At 39.9% G+C, this 24,456-nt stretch overlaps 1 protein-coding gene across 1 annotated transcript; it reads left to right on the top strand.

The window, feature by feature from the left end:
• Positions 1-5,951: 5,951 nt before the first annotated feature.
• On the top strand, positions 5,952-21,619 carry PNPT1 (polyribonucleotide nucleotidyltransferase 1; the record flags this gene model as incomplete). Its single annotated transcript, XM_082300024.1, has 29 exons — positions 5,952-6,136; positions 7,581-7,641; positions 7,957-8,031; positions 8,495-8,600; positions 8,945-8,994; positions 9,474-9,537; positions 9,623-9,670; positions 10,327-10,440; positions 10,685-10,871; positions 11,048-11,099; positions 11,852-11,909; positions 12,057-12,153; positions 12,249-12,351; positions 13,145-13,215; positions 13,836-13,872; positions 14,633-14,699; positions 14,790-14,879; positions 15,182-15,235; positions 15,339-15,445; positions 16,019-16,090; positions 16,189-16,252; positions 16,801-16,884; positions 17,382-17,465; positions 18,098-18,204; positions 18,288-18,343; positions 18,903-18,981; positions 19,356-19,403; positions 19,747-19,905; positions 20,623-21,619. 28 exons carry the CDS (start codon positions 5,952-5,954, stop codon positions 19,900-19,902), a joined length of 2,376 nt encoding a protein of 791 aa, XP_082156150.1. The 3' UTR covers positions 19,903-19,905; positions 20,623-21,619.
• Positions 21,620-24,456: the final 2,837 nt, after the last annotated feature.

The following is a 24,456-nucleotide window of genomic DNA, read 5'->3' as shown; positions in this document are numbered from 1 at the left end:
ATCATCAAAGTCACCTACAATGTCAGAAGTGATGCTAATTCAGTTTAGAAAACAGGAATCTGAACACTACCCCACACATGCAGAGCGCTCCCGCAGTTAGCTTTGCTCAACTCCTTTGTTAAGGGCACAGCAGTGAATAATCCGAGTTCACAGAAATGCCTGAAAAGGCTTAAAAACCACACCTCTAGGTGCTCCTCTTTAATCCATTAATTTAGGGTCTCTTCAATCCCTCTCCACTCCCACTGCACACAAAAAGGGAAGAGCACTGTCCATAGTAAATTCTGTAAAATTTACTACTTTCGTAGATTTATCTCTTCAAATGAAAAATACTTTCTGTGCCAATCACTCACCCATGCAAATTAAAAACTGAAATGAAAACCAAGCTGTTGTTTTCTATTATTCCGTAAATATTCAGTCTACCCTTGGAAGCTTCCAAGCGAGCCACGCAGGAGTTGCGTGGGCAGAAGCTGCACCCTGCAGGCACCACCAGGAAACAACCAGAACAGAGCCGGGACCGCGCCGGCACAGCCCGTGCTCAGCTCACCAGTGCCACCGTATGGCCGAGGATTACTTTAAATAAAGACACACCAAATCACGCATTTCAGAGTTTTACTCTGCCCGGGGAGCTTCCTGCCAACGTGGGCACAGTATTCTCAATTTCTGTACCATAGAAAAGCCAGGGCATGGTGAGGATCCCCCCACCAAAGGGACAGGCTCTGGAATTAAACCCAGCACGAGGGACAGACTCTGGAATTAAAATGTGATGTTTCACACTGCCTTGAAGGAATTGTTATTCAGTGAACTGGTTGGGAAAAAAAAAAAAAAAGTAACTCTCACTGTGGTTGCTCATCCCTCTGATTTTCGTGTGAAGCCAGTGTTCCAGGCCCACGACTAATTTCATTCCTCTGTCCAATGCCAGGAGCAGCACCCAGCACACACCTCGCCCCCAGCCAAAGTATATTTACCATTTCAATAAAAGCACGTTTACTTCAAAGACACACTGCAAATAAAAGAAACATTTTCAGAATCTCACATGCTACAACAAACAGGTCTATGTGTTTAGTAAGTAAATATATGCAAGCAGAACCTTCACATAGTACCTGTCCCACTGACCTGGAATATTCCTGTTTCCTGGGGAGGTGGTGAAAGAGAAAGCAGCTCAATAAAGAGGTCTAAACCACAAAGGTAACACCTTTAAGAGGACAGCATTTGTTAGAGAGACTAGTTTTCTTTCATTAGATAGAAATACACTTTAACACAATCTCGCAGCACATGTACATAATGATTTCAGCACAATGCAGACTTAAGACATCTGAGCAAGTGAATCCAAGTGAATTTAAGTGTCAGAGAACCCAAATCCACAGCTCCCAGAAACCATTGCGGCTCTAATTCAGTACCTGGCCAAGGACATTTAAAATTCCTGTAAAGAAGACTTACATAGAGTCTCTGTTTCCGAGCTCTGCAGAGGGGTTCCTCCCAGATGTATAACCACTGCCCGCTACCCTGCGGGACTGCCCTCGCCAGCTCACATGGACAGGTTTGAGTCAAATCCCCTGCACAGCTACAATGTCCCTGCAGCTGAACACAGAACTTTCCTCTACAGACCCTCAGTTTTAGAGGCTGCTCCCACCCTCTGCATTTGCTGAGCCTGTTTCTACCTGCCCAAAGTTCCAATTGCCCAGGTTTGGGTTTTTCTTTCACATGAAACACCTAAAAGCTGGCCTATAGAGACACATTACATCCCATACACCAGCAGGAAGGCTTGGCTAAACAGTTTGCTGAACATAAGACACTTTAATTCTCAACTTAAGATAACAAATAGGACAAAAGAGAGCTCAGAAAAACATGAAGGAGGTGACACCACCAGTTCCAGTAAGGAGCTTATCTCTTCTTTCGTGCTGTGCTTCTGTTATCTCTTACCACAAGGGGGAAAAGCACAACAGTTTTCCTGAAGGCCTTCACTAAGTTTAGACTTCACAGCAATAAAAACCATAACTCAAATTGCTTAGAAGCTTCTCCCTCAAAAGAAAAAAAAGATTATACCTTATGTATCTATTAAATTGTAGTCATGACACACAGGCTTCATAAATGCATATACTTGACTACTGACATAGCCAAATAAATCTTCTCAAAAATAAAAGGTTCCTCTGACAATTGTTCAGCCCTCTGCCTTACTTGATCTTTATACAGTGCAAAAATAAAAAAAAACAAAAAAAACCCCAAACAACAACAACACACCCAGCTCATTTTAGAAACCACAGCACCGGTTTGGGAAAAGAGAATTTACATCTGTAACTCTTTCTCATGTGTTCAAGCACTCCCCTAAGAGAAATAATTGGTTGTGGAGATCTCCAACTTACTCAGCAGGACAGGAAGGCTTGGGATGAGCACAGGCTTGAGTTAAGTCACCTACATGTCCTGCTTGAAGCCACCTTCCATTCCCAGAGCACGTGGAATGCTGCAATTTCACACCTCCTGCTCAGGAACCTGGGAGAGAAAGGAAATAGGACTAACACTGCCCTAAAATAGGATGAGACACAGGTGCCCCCAACAAGAATCAGGCATCCAATGGGCAATTTATCGAATGCAATCAGCCCCACTTCTTATTTCACTCAAATCAAAGATTACACCCACCTGCCGCAGACATTGTGATTGCAAAGTTCATCCACGTGAGTTTTCTGCAGAACACTGAGACACTCGAGTTCTACCAGCTACGGAAATCTAGCAGCATCTGAAAGCCATCACAAGAGATACAGCAGGAACTCAAATTAGAGTAAAGCTAAACGTGACAAGACCAAGGAGAGAAAATCAAGTAAAGTAGAAAATAAGTTGGTTTAAAGTCATGCAATTTTAATGGATATTCCTAAGGCTTCTTTAGAAAGTTAAGATGAGATCTGTATCCTGCTAAAACAAGTTTATCTGTTCCAAAGAAGTTACTTGCTTAGGTGCAGCATCCTGGGGCTCACAGGACTATTTAATGATGCCATAATTGTTCTTCACAGTTTGCAATAAAGCCAGCAATGAGGTGCCCCACCTGGGCATGGTGGATGGCTGGAACACCACTGGGAATCTTTCCTGGAACAGCTGTAGGTACGATTTCTTATCAGCATTGTCCTTCTTGGCAATGGTGGAAAAGAGGAGGGAAGTAAATCACTGTCAGGCTGTTCGTTTGTTTTTTAATTTAAGTGCTATATTGAGCTGCTTTCATAGACCCAGGTCTGTGCAATGGGTTCATCTTGAAAGCAAAATTATAATAAATAAAATAAGTGTGTAGAGCTTTATGCCAAAACTATGTAAGGGGCTCAATTTAATCTTGTTTGGCATATAAACTTAAGTTCAGGAAAAAATAGAGCCATGAGAAGCCATCCAGTGGTGGGGTGCATGGAAAATGGTCACTGCCTCTTCTTAGGGCAGTTGGTTCCATGTTTACCATTCCTTAAAATAGCCACAAGTCTTTTTTATTTTTACAAGTGTCTGTAGCACTTGAAATGAGAGATTTATTGAGCTGCAGGATGGGGATGGATAGAGTTGGGTGATCAGCTGCAGATGGACTCTGGCCAAAATAAGTAAGTGGCTTAAGACTAAGTGGATCATAAGTAATTCTCTCGAGGAACTTGGAAAACTTTAACGTAGAAGAGCTCTCTGCTGCACCAGCACACCCAGTGAGCTGGAGAGGTTAGGGCATAGACCAAGTGGCCAAAAGGGAGCTGCTTAAGCTGCTCCTAAATAAAACCCCTCCTATTAACAACCACAGGATAGATATCAGTAGGGCCCATAGAGCACAAAAACACGGAATAATGTCATATGGGGATATTAAACATGTTCATTTCACTGTGGCAGAGGCTGCTAAAAAAGGCTCAAAAACTACTGCTGCTCTCCTGGAAGCTTTAATAATAATCAATTAAATTTAGCATATTAAAATCAAATTGCTCTATTAACTCCATGCTTTCCACAGGCACTTGTGCACACATCCAAGCTCTGGGTGTTCCAAAGGGCAGAAGGCACCTGACGAATTCAGGGTTTTCCTTAACAACCTCCCAGGCTCTGTGTGACTTGGGAGACTTTGGAATGGTTACAGCAGGGCTTTCTGAACAGAAAACTGCATTTGTATGTTAGTGTGGAAGCTGAATTTTCAAGTACAGCACATAAATCTCATTTTACAAGAAAAAAGGTGAACTTTACTCTCTACTAAGGATGGACTTGAAAAATTCTTGGCAGGATCAAGCTTTTTATTCTAAATAGCTGCAGGTATCTACACTGGGCTGGACTTTTTTTTGTGGTTTGTTTTGGGGTTTTTGTTTGAATTTCCAACAGTGGAATTAAAAAAAAAGAGTAAATTTAATGAAGAGAGATTTGCACTTCATTTCCTTCTTAATAAATTAACCAGAGTTTTGCTTTTTTTCATGAGGTTAAACATTAATTTTGTTTGCTGCCTAGTATCTTGAATGAAATCCAAGCTCTGATATCCTTTTCCTATGACAGTGGTATGGCCATAGTTTGTTAGTGCATGACAGTGATGAAATATTCACTTATCATGTTGGTGAGTGTGAGAATAGCAATTTTAATGAGTAACAGTTACATTAAAAACTTTCCAAACAATTGTCTGTTTGCCAGCAACAAAGTGAATATGAATTCAGGAGAACATGGGGAACATTCCTGCTTTGTCACCTAATATATTTTTGTACCAAATAAAACTGTACCAATAAATTGTAAATCTGGATAAAGTTAACAGCCTTTTTGCCCAGGCCAAATCCCTAGTTTCTGATCATTTTACTTCTCACTTTTGTGTTTTGCCAAAAAGATAAGAAACATGTTGGAACAAAAGAAAAATTATTGCTTAGATTGTTCTCCCAGTGAATCTGTTTCCTATACATGCAGCTTGGACAGAAAACTCCAGTTAAGCAATATCAAAATAGCATTAGAAATAAAACAGTAGTAAATGATTACGTTTTTTTATTAATTAGTTGCTGAATTTAAATTGCTACATCCAGATGGCAGGTGAGTTTAAGGTGATGTGTGACAGATATATGTGGGATTAAATGAATATAAATTATCTCACTGTTGGTGTGGTCATATCTCCATGATCACATTATTGTTCACTCACCTCAGTGACATAACTAACACTAATTACTAATCTATTTTGCATTACACTGAGAAATAATTAGTAAACAAAACCACTGTCCCCTGAGTGTCATTCTGATATACTCTGAGCATGTAAGAGCACAAAAAGTTTGTGATAAGTGATAACTGTGTTCTAACCTTCTTCTTGCACATTTCGGATTATTTTGGTGTTCCTGGCTTAAAAGGGTGTTTTGGTTTTGGGTGGGGTTTTGGGTTTTTTGGGGTTTGTTTGTTTGTTTGTTTTTTGGTGGTTTTTGTTTGTTTGTTTGTTTTTTGGTTTGTTTGTTGTTTTTTTGTTCGTTTGTTTTTGTTTTTTTAGTTTTTTTGTGGGTGTATTCCAGAACAAGGTCTGTGGGGCAAATTAATTTCAAATGCATGTATTTTTCCCCTCATGAATTTAAATCGGCGTTCGGGCTTGCCCCTCAGGAATGGTCGGGAACTTTTGGCGGAACGTTACCAACTCTCCCAGGCGCCACCTTGGCTCCTGAGGCGCCGGTGGCGGGAAGAGGCGGCAGCCCGGTGCAGGTGTCCTTTTCCTCGCTCCGAGCCACGTTCGAGCGGGTTTTCCTCAGATTCCAGCCCGAGCTGGCTCCAAGACCGCCTCAGGCGCCGCCTCAGACCTTTTCCTCCCGCTTTTTACCTCAGGATCCGAGGGTGGCAGAGCACCGCCATTCGCGCGCCCTACGCCGCCTGACCCTCCGCAGCCGCTGTAGCGCCCGTACGGAACCGAAACCGGCGCGGCGGCGCCGGAGCCAATCCGCTTCGCTCTTACTGCGCGGTGCCGCTCCCCCGAGCCAATCGCGTGGCCACCATTGCCTGCCGCGGGCGCTATGGCGGCCGCCACGAGCTGCGGCCGCGCCGCGCTGGGCGCGCTGTGCCGGGATGGCGGCGGGGCCGCGACGCGGTGGCGGCGGGTCCTGCCCCCGGGCCGCCCCGCCCTGCCGTGGGTGCCCGCCCGCGGCGCCGCGGCAGGGCCCGGGCCCGGGCGGGCCGTGACGGTGGAGGTGGGCGGCAGGTGAGGGGCTCTGAGGGATGTGGCGGGGCGGCAGTAGGGAGCGCTGCCCCGGCTGGAGAGTGAGGCAAACGTGAGGAGAAAGTGGTACAAAGTGCGGAACGTGTCGAGGTTGTCCTCAGTCGGGACGTTCTTTGATGTCGGATCTTGGCGTGCTGGCAAGCCTAATCAGCAAGAAAGGAGACCGGATCAGTGGAATCATCCTTGTCATGGCTTAGCCAGGGGCATCCGGGAACTAACGAGCCCTAAGGATGCAGAAAATCAAGATGCTAATGGATGTCTATGTGTACATTGCTAACTTAGCAAAATATTCGAGGCCACCAAGTTGATCAGAGGGATGGAGACCTCTCCCGTGAGGAAAGGCTGAGAGAACTGGGATTGTTCAGCCTGGAGAAGAAAAGCTTTGGGGTCACCTAATCCTGGCCTTCCAGTGCCTGAAGGCAGATGACTAGAAAAATGATGAGACTCTTTATGAGGGCATGCACAAGGGGAACAGGTTAAAATTGAAAGACAGTAGTTCAGATGAGCTATTAGGAAAAAAAATCTTCCTTTTGAGGTCCTGACACAGGTTGCCCAGAGAAGCTGTAGGTGCCCCATCCCTGGAAGTGTTCAAGGCCAGGTTGGACAGGGCTTGGAGCAATGTGGGATAGTGGAGGGGTGGAACTCGATGATCTTCAGGATCCCTTCCCATTCAAACCATTCTGTGATTCTGTAGCTGAACTGTGTTCATTATTATAACAGTAAAGATCACACCTACAGGTTATAGGGGCCCTGCCCGAGTGTTCCCCTGAGCATGTGAACAAGTTACCTGGGATAACCTGTATAGAAATTACTAACGAATTGTAACAGAGGGGCTGTGCTTGGGAAGGGACCACCGCTGGATTTCTTTGTATAAATAATGGCATGGAAAGTCAGGAGGGTGTGCTGGGCTTGTGGAATAGCACCGAGCAGCCAGCACAACTCAGGAATAAGTAATCCATGTCTCACTCCTGAGTGTGTCATCGTTGTCTCCTTGTGCTCCATTCTCTGCCATGAAGGAGGGGATATTCTGCAGCCGTGGTGGGACGTGGTGTTCTCTGGGAGTGCAAGCAGCTCCCCTTGGCCTGTGAGGGTGTTTTCCACTGGCTAAACCCAGCTGGAGCTGGTGGTGATTCACCTTTGCCTCCAAGGCTTGGATGTAATTCCTAGTGACAGCTGATGTGCTACAAGGCTTTGCTTCAGGGTAAAAGAAGCAGGACACTTGAGGCTAAAGCACTTGAAATTTAGGAGGATTTTGTCACTTTTGCTGAAGGAGTTTCAATTTTCATATGTAAGGAAGATTTTTAAATACCTTGTGAAGCATAGCCTTCATTCTGTGCAGTTGAGGCTGCAGATGAATGTAGAAATTGCTGGAAAATTTATGTGAATTCACCAGGAATTCATGTAACAGGTTGTTTCTTTCCTTTAGAAAGATGGAGCTGTCTTCTGGAAAACTTGCCAAGTTCGCTGATGGATCTGCTGTTGTTCAGGTAAAAAAATAGTTAAAATTTGTGCAGCTTCAAAATTCCTGTATCTTAAAAGTCATTGTTTGGGCATCCGAGCCTGCTATATGTGGGATATCGAGCCTTAAGTGGCAATGTCATCCCTAATGAAGGGACAGCTGTATTTTTTAGGAAAAAATTCTGTTTGAAAAGCAAAAATAATGGCCTGAATTGCAGATTTATGTGGTGGTTTTCTGCACAGTACAATGCTTATTCATATTTTAGCTTTTGAATGAGTTTAGAACATTTGCAGTTATTTTTTTTGCAGGTAACTTCAGTTTTTATCTATTTTTCTTAACCCAGCTAGGTGACACAGCAGTGATGGTCACAGCAGTCAGCAAAACCAAACCTTCTCCATCTCAGTTTATGCCATTAGTGGTAAGTACTAATGACAGAATTCGTTTTGTGCTAATCAGTGGTCGACGTAGCAGTGATAATCCTTAAATAATGGAGTTCAGGATGCTGGGGAGAGTGAGGAATTCAAACAGTAAATAACAGACCCTGGACTTCAGAATTGCAGCTGATGATAAAATGTCTAGATGTCCAGGATCCCTGTGTGGGTGAGGGATGAGTCCTGGATGTTGTCTGCCTTGGCTTCAGTAAGGCTTGCTTTCCTCAAAGCCCTTGTGAACTTTGCCATGACATCCAAGCCCAGATATTATGGTTTGGTTGTGTGGAGAACTGGTTGGATTGTGAGGCTCAGAGGGCTGTGATTGTTATGGCAAGGAAGTAGATAACTGGGGTTGGAACTGGATGATCCTTAGGGTCCCCTGTGAGGGTTTCTGTGGCTCTGCAGTAAATAATCAGGTGTCATTAATATTACCTGAATTGTTTTTGGAAGGTTGACTACCGTCAGAAAGCTGCTGCAGCAGGAAGAATTCCTACAAACTATCTAAGAAGAGAGCTTGGTTCCACTGATAAAGAAATTCTTACAAGCAGAGTAATAGGTAAGCTGAAACATTTCATTTACAATGTATTTTAAAGACCTTGTAATTTTCTCAGGAGTGTTTGAAAATACAGTTGTTTATAACTGCTGTCAGAAAATAAACTTGTAATTTATTGTTTATCAATATGATTGAAATTTTAAGGTTATATAGGTCATGCTAAATACATTTCTGGGTTCTCTGCCTTTTGTTTTTTTTTGTGTGTTTTTTTTGGTTTTTTTTGTTTGTTTGTTTGTTTGTTTAAAAAACCCTATTTTGTCAGTTTCTTGTGGGGTTTATTGCAGGACATATTGAATATTAACTATAAAACCAAACTGCTTGTTAGAGTTTGATTATTTCCTTTGCAGATCGGTCAATCAGACCACTCTTTCCAGCAGGCTACTTCTATGATACACAGGTGGGTCATGCTACCTTCAAAATGGAAAACTGGGATATGGCCAATGAAAAGTTCACATAATAAAGGCCCTGTTTTAAGAAAAATGGTTTTTGTTAACATTAAGGAGGAGTTTGCACTTTACAAACAAATGTAAAGTTGCTTTTTAGTTTGTCATCTCCTTGTCTTAAATTATTTTTATTACATCCTACTTTTCAAATTTTGGAAATGTCAAGGTGCAGGAACAAAATTAAAATCTCCTCTGTACAACAGAGGAAAGATGCTAATGGTGCATATTTTATATATGATGTGATACAATATTATCCATTAGTGGGGGTTTTTTGTCAGCTTTCTACTTTAAATACCTGAGAAATTTTTCATGTGCAGCATAAGCTTGTGTAGATATGTGGAATGTGGGGTTTTTTTCGTGTCCTTAGCTTTGTATTGACAGCTAATAAAAATGTATAGGCCAAAATTATTCATTGTCTTTTATCTTATGCCAGATCCTTTGTAATCTTTTAGCAGTAGATGGTGTCAATGATCCTGATATTCTGGCAATTAATGGAGGTAAGAGGGCTGTGAGAAGTTACTGCTTCTGTGGGATTTAATGAGATCAGTTTTTTTCTAATCCAGATTTTTGTCTTCCTTTCAGCTTCTGCAGCACTTGCATTGTCTGATATCCCCTGGAATGGTCCTATTGGTAAATAAACATTGTGAAATTATAGGTGATTTTAATGTAATGGAAGACTTAGACCACAGCTGGTGCTTTGCTTTTTTAACAAGAAGCTGAATCTAAATACTAAATTTCAAGCATTGAAAACAATTTTACAATGGATAGGATTATTGCACTTCAAGAGATTATTTTTTCTGGACTAAATACACTTCTGGGAGGAATTACAATCCAGAAAGAGTGTACTATAGAGACCAATAAATTAACTTTTTCTTTAGAGAAACATATTCATTGAAAAGTATTGCTTGGAAAATAGCTGGTTCAGAATACTTTTCCTCAAGGAACTCAAGAAGATATTTATTTCATTGTGAATTTTCTCTGGGAAAAGACCTAGCCAAGAACAAGTATTTAACTGTATTTTCCTTTCAGCTGCAGTACACTCACAGCACTGTGTGTAATACTACTTGGCATTATTTGCCCTACCCAGTAGTAGTACTCGAAAGAAAAATAGAATAGATAATTTTGTCTTCTAGATTTGTTCTTAATATGCAGTCAACATGCTGATGTTTTAAAATTAGTTTGGAGCTTTAATTATTGTTATTAGCTGTGTAACTTTCAAAGGAAAATGATGCCTTAAAGAACTTCCTTATTATGATAATAAATAACTTTCTGGAGTTTCTTTGCAGGTGCAGTGAGGGTAGGGCTGGTGGATGGAGAGACTGTTATCAATCCAACTCGAAAAGAGATGGCCTCTAGTGCTTTAAATTTAGTTGTTGCTGGAGCTCCACAAAGTCAAGTTGGTAAGCAGGTTAATTGTTGTGTGTTGAGGGCTTGGAAATCTTTGCAGATGTTTTCCATATCTTTGAAACGTGTATTTTTATACAATAGTAGCAGCAAACAACAGTGATAGGTAACTTCTGGTTAAGTAAAGTAGATTCTCTCATATTTATGCAGTTTAATGTTAATCTGTATTTCCTCAGTTGAGTTAGGTTGCTATTGAACAATAAAACAGGAATTTACTTAATTTTTATCTTTCCATTGCAGTTATGTTGGAAGCAACTGCTGAGAATATCTTGCAGCAAGACTTCTGCCATGCCATCAAAGTGGGGGTGAAGCAGACCCAGCAGATAATCCAGGGCATTCAGCAGCTGGTGAAGGAGCGAGGCGTTGTCAAGAGAACTGTCCAGAAATTATTTATTGCTCCTGAAGAGATCGTGGAAATGGCAAAGAAGTGAGTTCAGAGCAAATAATGCAGATGTAGCAATGTTTATAAGTATCAGTCTGGTGCTTTCACCAGACTGATATTTCACCAAATATTTTTCAAATATTTAGTCCTCAAAAAAGCCCCTAGTTCTAGAAGTGGTTTTTAAGCTGTGTATTCAAAAATTCTTCCTTTTCTTCCCAAAGACTTGCTTGTAACAAGATCTATGCAGTGTTCACAGATTCAAACCATGATAAAGTAAGTAATCAATCATTTTATTTTTTATAATTATTTAATATATAATTATTTTCTCTATTAATATCAGAATGAAACTGTAGAGGATTGAGTTCTTCAAGCTTTTAGCTCTTTAAGCTTTGTCCCTGGAGGCGTTAACGGAAAGACTGGATGTGCCATGGTCTGGTTGACAAGGTGCTGATCATAGGTTGGACTTGATGATCTCAAAGATCTTTCCCAACCTCAGTGATTCTGTGATTTTGTGATTTAAGCTTGTCTCCTTCCCTGCATCTATTTATAACAGTAATAATAAATTGTTCTGTAAGTTCTTACCTACCACAATATTTTGTTTGTATTATGTGGAGGTGGAGACTTCCTTTTAACAAGGAGTCACATGGAAAAGATGAGGGGAAATGGGTGCAGGTTACTTCTGAGAGGTTCTGATTGGGCACAAGAGCAATGTTCTCCTTGGGAAAAATTATCAGCCACTGGGATAATCTCCCCAGGGAAGTGGTGGATTCCCCACCTTGGGACATGTTTAGGATTCAGATGGGGAGGATGCTGGGCCATCTTGTCTAGATTGTGCTTTTGCCAAGAAAGCTTGGACCACACAACCCTTAAGGTCCCTTCCAACCTGATTATTGATTTTTGAATTTGTGTGACAGTTCTGTTTCTTATTCCTTAAATTTTTACAGATCTTTAAACCAAACAAAACCCCAAAGCTCTGTTGTTGCTCTGCCCTGTAGAGATAACTGGTTGCAAATCCTGTGTTCTAGATTTCGAGAGATGAGGCAATCAACAAAATAAGGCTTGAAACAGAAGAGGAGCTGAAAGGTATTTTTTTTCTTTGTGTTTATAGAGTGCTTCAATGGAGGTAGCACTGCCTGGAGTTACAGTGTGCTCTTTGTTGGAAGCTATTTTAGTAAAAGTTGTATAAAATTAATTTTCCAACTTAAGATGCAATTTCTTTTTTATACCCAGAAAAATTTCCGGAGGCTGAGCCTTATGAAATCATGGAATCTTTCAACGTGGCTTCAAAGGATATTTTTAGAAATCTAGTTCTAAATGAATATAGAAGGTGGGTATGTCAAACTCCTACTGATAATAGTTCTGTCAGCTTTTAATCCAAGACTATGGTTTAACTGATCTCTTAATTTCTCTTTGTCACTTCAGGTGTGATGGGAGAGATTTGACTTCCCTCAGAGACATTAAATGTGAAGTGAACATGTTCAAAATGCTTCATGGATCAGCCTTATTTCAAAGAGGTCAAACACAGGTAGTGTCACTTAAACATCAGAAATTATAAATGAATTTTCAAAAGCTGAAAGATTTGGGTTTTTCATTTAAATGCCAGGTTTCCTTTTTCTTCACATTTAAATAGGAATAAGTAGAAATGGTGTGTAGGTTGATAAGTACACTGGTGTGTAGGGCACTGCTAAATTGCGCACGTCATGAGAAATCTTTTAAAAGCAACTTCATATGCAACCTGAACTAAATAGGGAAATTTTATCCAAAAAATTGCAATAATGAGATGATTTTTTTTCCTCTTCTTTGCCAAAAGTGTCAGCTGTTGGGTGGATTGATTTAAGATTGTACTCAAGATTTGGCCTTCTCTATTTTTATAGCTCCTTTTGCTGGAAGACTGTCAGCCATTGATCTGACTTCTTATTACACTGACTTGGGGTGGCAGTTGCAAACAGTGATTTACTCCTCAGTGTTGTCCCCTCTTGCCCACTGCAAATCCATGTGGGAAACAGGCACAAACAACATCGTGGCTGCCTCTGGCCCTGTCTCTTAAATGTTTCTTAGGGAGCAAAGTGCTCTTGGCTCCTACTTAAGAAGCATTAAGTTAGTATTTTTAAATGTGATTGCTTGTAAGATTATGTGATCTTTACAGATTATGAATAAGTTTATGTGATGGAGGAAAAAAGTCCATACAAGTGGTAGCTGATGGCATCTTACTTGTTGCTGAAGTCATTCTTTTTGATTCTTCATGAACAGTAAAATTTGTGAAGGCTGGAAGGGTTTAAGAGGGGTTTATTTTTTATCTTAGCTCATTTTTATTTTAGGTTCTGTGTACAGTTACATTTGACTCTCTAGAATCGAGTGTAAAATCAGATGTTATCTCAACAGCAGTGAGGTATGTATATCTTGGTGCTTTGGCAGTGGTACTAAGAGGGTGAGCATTTAAGCACATTTGATTAAATTCCCTTGAACTTTGACATAGATACGTTTCTTAGGACTGAAAATTGTGTCAAATTAGACTTCTAAGTGGCCTGTTTTCCACAGATCATGGCATTGGGTTTGTGTTAAGGTGACATTAATTCCATAGGCACACACCTGAAACTGGAGTAACATCCAGTCTGGTTTATATATTTTAAATACTTACGTTCTTTTTTTTTGGAGCAGGGAAAATGTAATTTAGGATGTAGCAAGCTAGTCCTTTTGCCTTGAACACTTTATTGCTGAAGGCTGAAGTGAAATTCGTTCCTTTTAAAGCCACAGTTCAGTGATTTCATCCAGTGTGGGAGCTTTTACATTTTAATGTCTTAGCTTTACTGTAGTTAAATCTTTATTACCCTGAAAGAATTTGTCCACATTTGCTAATTTTGGTAACTGTGGGTGATCAGCAAATGTATTGATTTGTTGGTTTTGGCTTGATCCATTTGTAAGCATCACAATATCAGCTTGAACTACTTGTTGTGTGTAAAACTTGTTTGGTTGCTCCTTTTTTAACATGGTCTTGTTTTTAATTAATAGTGGAATAAAAGATAAAAACTTCATGCTGCATTATGAGGTGAGAGTTTTCCTGTGTCACAGCTTTCTGCATGATTCACAGAAGGGCTTTATGTCTTGCTTTTAAAGGTGCACTTGATCACTTCCAAGGTTATAAATTATCTCTAGATTTGCCAAAATGTATATATGCTAATTGATGCATGAATTTATATGAACAGAAGTGCTGGTTTCCTGAAAAGCAGTAGGTAATTTGTAAATTGCCATTTTATAGAGTGTTTTTAATGCTGTAACATTAGGTGAGCTCCTTCAGAACAGGTTCTTACTGAAAGCAGGATTAACCTGTGCTATTATTTTTAGTAAACTCTATTAATATATTCAGCTGACATGCCACAGCAGTAGTAAATAAATGCTTTTACATCTTGGATCTCTTTCAGCCTTTGGAGCTTGCCCAGAGTATTTCCTCCAGGCAACAGGCATATCTTGTTCCATTATCTCTGTGACAGAAATAACATTTCTGCTAGGTTGTTTGACAAGTTTATTTGGAGGAAGCTGCTTGTGTTCTCTCTTAGCTGCCTTGCAACTGCTTTATTCTCTTCTGTTCTGTGGAAGTAAAACATTTACTAAACATTACCTAAACTGGTCCTGGTTTGCAAACCAAGTGACTGATACAAGTCATGTGGTGGCTTGAAATTATTTTATTTTTAATTTATTTTTACCTTGAGATGCACCGAAACTTCAAAGATGTTTTTCTAAGTGTATGCTTTAAAATGGAAAAGAAATGCACATTAATTTTCTGTGTATACACATCTTTTGCTTCATAGTTTCCACCTTATGCAACCAATGAGATTGGCAAAGTTACTGCGATGAACAGGAGAGAGCTTGGACATGGTAAGTCCAGCCTAGAGAAATCCTGTGCTGGAAGATTCAGTATTTTATCTGATTTCTATTTATGGATCACTTGGTATCTTTTTTAAACAGGTGCATTGGCAGAACGAGCTTTGAAACCAGTTATTCCCCAGGATTTCCCATTCACAATCCGAGTTACTTCTGAAGTCTTAGAATCAAATGGTATTAGGATTTTCTTGTTTCTACCCTAGTGCTAGAGATTGAATTTGGTTCTTAAAAAGTGTAGGTTTGACAAATGTGCCATATAGGCATGTTAAATAATAGATTTCAGTTTAAATGTTCTTCGTAATTATTACCTGAAACACTTCAAATAAAAAGCATGTACATGTCCATGAACAATGGACCTTTCTTGGTTTAATAAAATGGTATTTGGGGCACTTTTAAGCTACAGGTTGAGGGAAATAACTCTAGCTTGTATTTTTTCAGTGTTTAATCCCTGGTTTTTTCCTGTATTCCAATTCCAGGGTCCTCTTCCATGGCTTCTGCATGTGGTGGAAGTTTGGCATTAATGGATGCAGGTACAAAATATGGCACTTACAAGGATAAACTGCATGTGATAATGTGTTACAGGATCTGGAAATGACCACAGGGTTCAAAAATGGGGTTTTTTGCCACTCTTAGGAGTTCCAGTAACAAATGCAGTTGCCGGTGTAGCCATAGGCCTTATTACGAAGTGCAGTCAGGGAAAAGGGGACATTGAGGACTATCGTTTGCTGACAGACATCCTGGTGAGTGTTCCTCACATTGTTATTGTTGCTGCTGAGTGCTGAAAAATACCTCTTCTGGCCTTCTTTTGTAACCTTTTACCTAGTTAATTCTGGAACATCACTACTGAAAAATTGGTTGTATCTTCTCGATTTTATCTCCTAAATTCCTCCCTTATTTTGAAAAATGTCTGTGAAATGTTCAGTCGTGTTTCTTTTTTTTGTGTGTGTTATTAGTTATTTAAGCATTCATAAGCTTTCTCTTCCCAATGAATTTTGTTTTTCCTCATGGGAGAAAAAAATTATTAATTTACTGAAAGACACAATATATGGGGTGAAGAATGAGCACTTGGAAGAGTGGCTGGGGAGGAAAATGTGCAGCCACTGACAGCACAAAATCAGCTGTCGATCAGACGCTTGTTCACAAAAGCTCCTAATTTCTAAAGAGAGGATGGAACAGTGTTAATCCTGAGCAGCAAAATAAAGCTGAAGAAAACTTGGAAGTCTCAAAAGTAATTCCTCTGTACTTTCAGTATAGTGGGACCTGGCACTGTGATAAAATGACTCCAACTTGGTTTTCTCTGTCTGTGCTGGCAGGGAATTGAAGATTACTATGGAGATATGGATTTCAAGATGGCAGGCACTAATAAAGGGATAACAGCACTGCAGGTATTGTGACATGAAATCTTCCTCAAGTGAAACTCTTGAGAGAGTATTAAAAAAGCTTTCCTGACATTATTGATGCCACTTCATTCTTTTCATGTCAGGTTGATCTGAAGCTGCCAGGAATACCAATGAAAATTGTGGTGGAAGCTATTCAGCAAGCTACAGGTAGGTCCATGCTTGAATTTGCACCCATTTTATCATGTTTAATGATAAATGGTGTTAAGTTGTATGCAACTAAACAATAAACTGTTCATTTTTTGGTTTTGTTGTGGAAAAAACCAAGCCTCTATCTTTATAAAATGAGTTTGGCTTAATCAGTAAGCTCCAAACTAACTTTAAAGTAACTTCAGACATTGCATGATTTGGACTAACACACATTACATGACTTTGTTTAAATCCAATAGGATAATGTTATCAAAATAACAGCAAACTTTCTCTCATTTCCCATAAATTCAGCTATATTTACAAGTGAAACTTACTGCCATCTGTATTCTGACATGTGCAGCTAAAATATTCTTAAAGCACATGAGAAAATGAAGCTACATGGTTTAATAAGGATTTAATGAGTTGGAAAACTTTCAGCTTGACCTTCTCCAGCTAGGCAGGAGACAGGTTTTGATAAGGAATGTTTTTCTACTGTTTAACAAAAACTTCATATATTTATTTTAATCATATACAAAATTACTGATTTTTTTTTCTATTATTCCCTCTAGCTGCAAAGAGGGAGATTTTACAAATCATGAACCAAACACTGGCAAAACCGAGACCTAAAAGAAAAGAAAGTGGACCAGTTGTAGGTAATGCTATTGTATGAATTCATAGCTTTCATAATTACCTTTTTAACAATAAGCTTCTGCTTAAAACAGCTTGGTTTTTTTTTTAATGATTGATTGTTATATATTTTTGCTCCTGCCCTGTGGGGTTACTTTTAATTTGTAGAGGGGATTTGGTTATTTTTGGTTATTTTGGGGGGATTTTTGTTGCCATGTGGGGCAGCACTGTTCTATTTCAGTGCACAGCAGAAAACAGAATTTGAGTGAAGTTATGTGAAGCTCTCACAAAATCAGAATTGATATAGATGAGAGTATCAGTATGGCTTAAGGTAATTTACAGTCATCAAAGTGTATTCTGTGTTTTCATTTATTTCAGTTCTTACCTATAATTACACTCATGTTCAGCAAATACCACAGGTAGCTGTAAAAGATGAAAAGCTAAAGGAATGTGCCTTTTCTGTGTGATAGCTTTCAAGGTGATTGTATTTAGCATTTCAAAGGATTTCAAAATGTTCTTTCAGAAACTATCCACGTTCCATTATCAAAAAGATTAAGATTCGTTGGTCCTGGGGCTTATAATTTGAAAAAACTGCAAGCACAGACTGGTGAGACATTCTTGATTCCTGTGATAATTTATCCTGATGTGTTTCCCTTTGTTTCAGACTTGTATATTGAGCTCAGTGCAAACTAAAAATGAAAAAATACTGATATCTGTAGAGTACCAGGTAGATGCTCTGCTTTGGACCTGAAACCCTTAATGGTCTGGTGAATTTGATTAATTTTTCTCAGGGGATTGGGTGGAGAAAAGGAGGAAAAATCGTATTTCCCTTTGGTTGCAAGCCTATGTGGTCTGGCCACAAAACTACTCTAGAGGAGCAAAGAATTTTACCATTCTGTCTCCAAAACACTTTAATTTCCATCAGCTATTAATGCAAGTTTTATTAAAAATCTCTAGGAAATTGATTCATAACCCTCAGCATTTATTCAGGATTTTTTTCCCTGCCTTTAAAGGATTATAAAAACAATTTTGTGTTCCTTTATGGCCCACAAGTTTATCCTGGTATTTGCAAGAAGGTGGCGGCCGTGCAATTGAATGTAAAGCTGAACAAGATTAAATGATGATTAGAACTCAGATCTTAATGAGTCTGTGCAAAACCATTCTGCTCCGTGCAGGTCTTTACTGAGTGTGACTTTCTGCAGCCTGCACCTAAATGCTCTCCTAAATGCCCACTTCCAGGTGTGACTGTGAGTCAGCTGGATGAAGAGACCTATTCTGTGTTTGCTCCCACACCGGGGGCAATGCATGAAGCCAGAGAATTTATTGGGGAGATCTGCAAAGATGATGTAAGAACAGACTTCTGTTGTTAACTTTTTCAGTTTGCTCTTTGTGACTTTGTGTCTTACTGTCTGCTTTTCTTCTTCTACAGCAAGAAGTTAATTTGGAATTTGGGGCAATTTATACAGCCACAATAACTGAACTAAGGTATAAAAACTGCTTTGGAGTTTAAGTTAGTTTATTTACATAGCTGTGTTCCTGATATCTAAATATGTTGTGGAATAGTAAATGATTTTTAAAGGTGCCAAACTTATGCTGGGGTTCTTGGCACCTACATAATTTCTGATATTTTTTTCTATTGAAAATAGTATTTTGTTTCCTGATAAAGCTCTTTATTTTTGCTGCTTGTTTAGTTTTTAGAATGTCTCTAAATTATAAAACTTAAGGCCTTTTTCATCTTTGAATCTGAAAGAGATGGTTATGAATTTGCTTTTCACTTTTCAACCCAATATTTGTCTTGTAAAAAATACTTTTTGGATGGTACCTATTACTGAAGTACTGCCCTGAAATAAGAAATTCTCATTCACTACCAGTTAAGGAAAAATGAGTGGACATGTTATGGTGAATAAAAGATTTTTTTTAAAAGAGATGAGTAAAATTTTGTTTATGAGAAGCTTACTAATGCTTGCTTTGGGGACCATATGCAGAGGGAAATGTGGACTTCTCTTGAGACACTTTGAAATAACTGTGCTGTTTCCTGCTGCAGAGATTCTGGAGTGATGGTAAAACTGTATCCGAATATGACCCCAGTATTACTTCATAATTCACAGCTGGATCAAAGAAAGGTAATCCATCCTTAAACAGGTATAAAATGGGCAATTATATTTATTTTTACCCAGTTGTCATGGCTGTAACACACTCACTGTTGTTCCACAGTCCATTTCCACGTTAGAAGCTGTTAATTAGCAGCACTTTTTTGTTTAATTCTGCCTGCCCTATACTTAAAGCTGCAATCAATCAGCTGTGTGGCTGCTGCAGTCCTTTTTACACCGAGTTCTTTGGCTCTGTAATACCCTTTTCCAAGGAATATTCAGAAACCTGTTGTTCCTAAGGTAATGCTGAGCCACTGGGGTTGAAGTGTAGCATGAGGACCCCCTGAAAGAAGGGATTTTTATAACTAACTCAGATAATTTTATTTCTGAAAAACACTGTGTTCTAGATTAAACACCCTAGTGCCCTGGGATTAGAAGTTGGACAAGAAATTCAGGTAATTATTTTTTTAACTTTAAAATGCTAATAAAATGCTGTTCATATTTTAAAATTTGATTTTTTTATAATTATTTATTCAGTGTTTATGAAGAAAATATTTTTCCATAATGGATTCCCTTTCTGTGCTAGTTAAAGGCCTGGTCATTCAAATTAGATTTACTTAGTGTCATACTCTTGCTATCTAGGCACCACATTATTTGACAGCAATATAGGCTAAAGGATGCCTATTTATGGCTCCTCTAGAATCAAATTGATAAAATATCAAACCAATCTTTTAAGGAAAATGCTATATCCAGCTCTCTTAAGTTGGTCAGTGTGAAAATGCTTTGTTTCCTTACCAGGTTAAGTACTTTGGCCGTGATCCCACTGATGGCAGAATGAGGCTTTCACGTAAAATTCTCCAGTCCCCAGCCACCAGCACCCCGAAAACCCTGACTGACAAAAACAGCATTGTCCTGGGAGGGGCTGTTCCACAGACATCCACGTCATCCCAGTGACAGGTAAGGCCAGAGGAGCAGCTTCAGCTGACTCAGTACTGCACTTCACAGCTCTGCTAAAGAATTGTGTCAGTCTGGGTCTGTACTGAGCAGTTACCCCTCAGTGCTGTGCAGGTGCTGCTTGCCAGCTGTGTTGTAGCTGTAGAAAGGTTGATGATACACAATTTGTTCAAATGCCTTGACAGTCTCAGGCAGTCTGGACGGCCCCCTCTGTCCAAAACAAACTTATTTGTTCATCTACAATGTCCTTTTTCTCTACCTTGCTACCATTTCTTTTTTTAATTAAAAAAACAAACAGGGCAGAGGAACAGGAGAAATAAGCTGCTTTCTCAATTAAGTGAATTAGTAGAGAAAATTTCAGTCAATTAGTGAAATGGCCAAAGTTCTTCCTTAGAAGTAGTTTTCCAGCATGTATTTGACTGTCAGAAGGCTTATGCCTCAACTTTTCCCGAAATTTGTCAGTTTTCTTATTCTTAGAAAGCTGCTAGAACAGGAAGGTGTCTGATCTTAAAATCAGGAGAAGTTACACAGCGAGATTGGCAAATGCAAAGGCACAGTGCAGCAGTGGGAACTCAAGGCCATCTGTGGCAACCTTCCAAGAATGATTGCCAGCACAAAAAGAAGGGAAAATTCACTGAAGAAATCTTGCTTTTAAGAAATGTTTTTGAATCTCATACCTTGATATTACGAGTTGGTTACAGAGTATTTTCTCTCTTTCAGGAAAACAGGTGTGATAGTTCATGGAAATACAAGTGACCTTTGCTAGAATCTCTACATGTCCTCGCAAGAATCTGCAGGTGGATGGTAGTGAATCATATTTATGAAATAGACACTATTTATGCTTAAAGGTGATATAGAACTTCAAAGCCTTCAAATTGATTAAAAACTTTAAAATAAAACCAGAAACAAGCAATGCCCTCATCTTGTGTAGCAAGGTTGAGATGAGACTATAAGAACATGGAATTTATAGACTGGGAAGATGATATTTCAGTGCTTAAGATTCTTCTGAGTTACCCACTCAAAATAAAACTGTGAATATGGGAAGTAAGAATTGAACGCCTCTTTCGTGGGAGAAGGAATTATCCTGTACACTTGGTCAAGAGTCACACTTGGCCAAGGTTTTACTGGCTTTTCAGTGTACAAGAATGTTGAGCAAGACGTTAAGATTTAGAAGTATCACCTTTAACATGATGGATGCTGTTTTAGATCAATACATCACTTTCAAAAGATTCAGACCTGCTCAAATACCTGAGCAGAAGTTGGCTGAAACATCAGCCCTTGTTACCTGGGTTTGTTAGCACTGACTTTTAAAATACATAATTAAAACATTAAAATACTTTTTTTGGAACGAACAATTGATGTGATAAATTTTCCCCCAAAACACTCCCTATAAGAGTGTCCTAATCCCTTCATTAATTATGTTGCATCACTGAGTTCACTGATCTCTTTTAGACTTCAAAACATTTCCCAGGGGCTCACGAGAATTACTCGTTTTTCTACTGTGAGGTACAGACTTTGAAAATCAAAGAGGGTCCTTCTGATGTTCACCAATTTGTATGCAGACCTAATAAGAAAATCAACTTCCCACGTGATGGCAAGTGGGCTCTGAACCTCCTGAAAGTAAAAACAAAGCACTGGGTAGAGGAGAAATGTGACTGTACAGTAAAAACTGCTCTTTTTTAAAATTCTAAGTTAAAGTATTAAAGAAGAAAGAAAAGACTGGTACTTCTCTGTGGTTGTCTCTGTCTTTCATTATGAAAGATTGAAAATTTGAAAAAAGTTGAGAAAGACTGAAGAAAGATTTCCTTGGCAATCTTTTCCTCCTCTTTGAGGGCTGTTGTCTTATTATTTCTTAGTAAGAATTCAGATGTCACGTCTTACTGTGACAGTTGACTGATACATTGTTGTTACATACGAATAGTGTTAATAAAATCATGTAGGTCAATGTTAAAGTGCCTGAATAGAAACTCAGATGTTTCCATTTCTGGTAACTCTTCCCAGAAATTGACATCTCCAATCAAAGTGGTTTTCCAAGGTCTATCTCCCTTAATTGTACACTAATTTCTGTGAGGCTACGTTGTAGTGCTGGTCTCAGTAAAGCAGCTACTGCAGTGCTGGGGCATTGTCTGGTGGATGATAAAGGAGCAAAATGGCTTTAATGTGGCTGTGGCAGAACCTGTACCGTCAGCCTGGCTTTCTGCATCTGGAACCAGCTTTAGGCCCTATGAGAAGGGGCGGGGGAAGAACACACTTGGGAACTGTCTGGGAGGAGCAGAAAGCAGCTGCTCTTACCTGAGGAGAGAAGCTCAATGGGAGCCAAGAGTTGAGTAAGCGTGTGCTGGTGTGACCCTTCCTGGGGGAAGGACATCCCGGGCTCTCCGAGAGCCGGCGCTGGGGCCACGGCAGGAGGCACTTGGTTCTCAGGTGGGATCAGCTATGATCAGAAACCAGGTGGGTCCACAGTGCTCAAGAGGACAAGCTCAGTCCTTTTGCAGCAACTGGTTTTTCGTGTTTGAAATAGCGATTTAGTTCCTTTTTTTTTTACTGCTCAACATAATTAACTTCAGTAATGACCTGTGTTAAATGGAGCTGTTGAAAGGAATTGCCTTGGAGAGTGAAGCTGGGCAGGTGCAGCATTGCAGCAGGTCAGGAGGGCCAGAAATGCCTTTATTTGACAAGTCTGAAGTTTTCATGCAGGTGCAGAGTCAAGAGCTGGGGTATTTTTAAATGCCATCAGTAAATATTACAAGTGCTATCATAAAAGTATAAGAGCTGGCCTAATTGTACTTCTGGGATTACATGCCAAAGGGAATGATAGAGTCTCGTAATTTCACTCCAAGATATTTTAAGTGATTTAGGAATGAGTTGTCTGTCTTGCTTTGGAAAACAAAAAAAAGGAGCTTTCTGCTGCTTGTGTTCTGACACTTGGAGTTGCTCTGTCTGCTGTCTACCCTAATGAAATCCTTTGTTTTGATGAAGAGCACAGAATTCTCAGCATTGATAACTTGATGGTGGTAATGGGGAAGGATGAGCTGCTGGCAGGCGCAACACCACAGTGGAAAACATGGCTTTGCTTTTTGTTTGTCTTAGCAGAGACTCAGATGCTTTCCTGGTCTTAGCCTGGGTTTAAATCCAGTATGTAACATTTGTTGGGGCTAGTATTGCGTGTCTTGTCCAGGCAAAGCCCCCAGAACTGACTTGCTGGTTGTGGGTACCGATGGAGGGGTCATGCTGGGCTTCACAACCCCCTGGATGCTGTTTTGGGCAAAGAGAAACCCCGTATCTGAGTGAATGCAATCCCGGTGTGTTCTGGAGTGATATTTTTCCACAGAGGTCATTGAGTTCATGCCTGGAGAGATCATGGACTTACTTCACAGCTGAAGCACGAGAAATGGTTTTTCATGCCAATTCTAATTCATGTATCTCCTTTCTGTAGCTTTTCACCATAAGAACTTGCTCCAAAATACTTTGCTGTGGTGTCTTGCTGTTTTCTGTATCCCGAGAAGTGCTGCATTTAATCATGAATAGAAGTCATGCTTTTATTTTTGTGCATTTGGTTTGAAGAGCTAAAAAGCACGCACAGAAGTTGTGCGGAGGAGAGAGAGGGTTCATGAGCAGCAGATGTCCTGGGGCAGAAATATGCTGTGGCCATTGGGATTTGTGTTTCTTTTTGTGTGTTTGCTTTTTATTGAGCTTTCTCTAAGGTAGAAATATGCTCAGTGTGTAAAACCTTGAGAAAAAAGGCCACTAAAACATAGCAGGGAAGGTTTGTGTGGAACCCGACTGTAAACTGGCTCATGTGACTCTCAATCCAGGGTTTTGAAACCACTTAACATGGTCTTTTTATAGTTACTGACTCACTTATCCATAATGATGCACACAAAGTGTGCTCATATACAGCTAAATATAAGTGTATATGATAATTCTCAGAGGTGTATCTTGTATTTTCTTGGTGACTGTATGATGAATCGTAGAGGCCTGGTACAATGAACGTCAGAGCAAAAGCTGAGACTTGAATGTTACTTAGATGCTAAGTTTTCTAAATCTGCCTAGAGAATGTTTGGAAAAGTTGCACAGTTTGTTGGAAACATTTCCTTTCCCTTCCTCTGGAACGACAATTTGAACTTGCGAGCAGAGAAATGCCAGTCGTGTAAATAAGAGCCATACCGGTGTAACTGCTTTCACCGTGAGGCAAGAGCCAAGGAAGTCTGGCTTTGTCTGGGAATGAGGCACACCCTGGCCTCGGGAGTACTTGCCCTCCCCTCTCCTTCCCCTTCAGAGCCTCAAATATTGGGTTCGGAGACGCATTCAAGCTTCCCCTCGTCCCCAATTTCCCACTGTTTCACACAGCTTGACTCCCTGAACACTTTTGTGTCCTTTTTCCCTATTCCCACGCAAGCATGGAGATGTAACTATTTATCTGTAGTACAGAGGAAACGTGTAGATTGTGTTTAGTGTGGAAAACTTAAGATTTACAGACTCCACGATGCTTGGCAAGTGGTCTGTCTTAAATTGTACAGTGTGTGTAAGGGCTAATTAAGCACGTTTCTCTCA

This window comes from Coloeus monedula (genome assembly GCF_965178545.1).
Source record: "Coloeus monedula genome assembly, chromosome: 2".
NCBI lineage: Eukaryota > Metazoa > Chordata > Aves > Passeriformes > Corvidae > Coloeus > Coloeus monedula.
The sequence above is the reverse complement of the archived record's forward strand: the minus strand, read 5'-3'. Positions and strand labels throughout refer to the sequence as shown.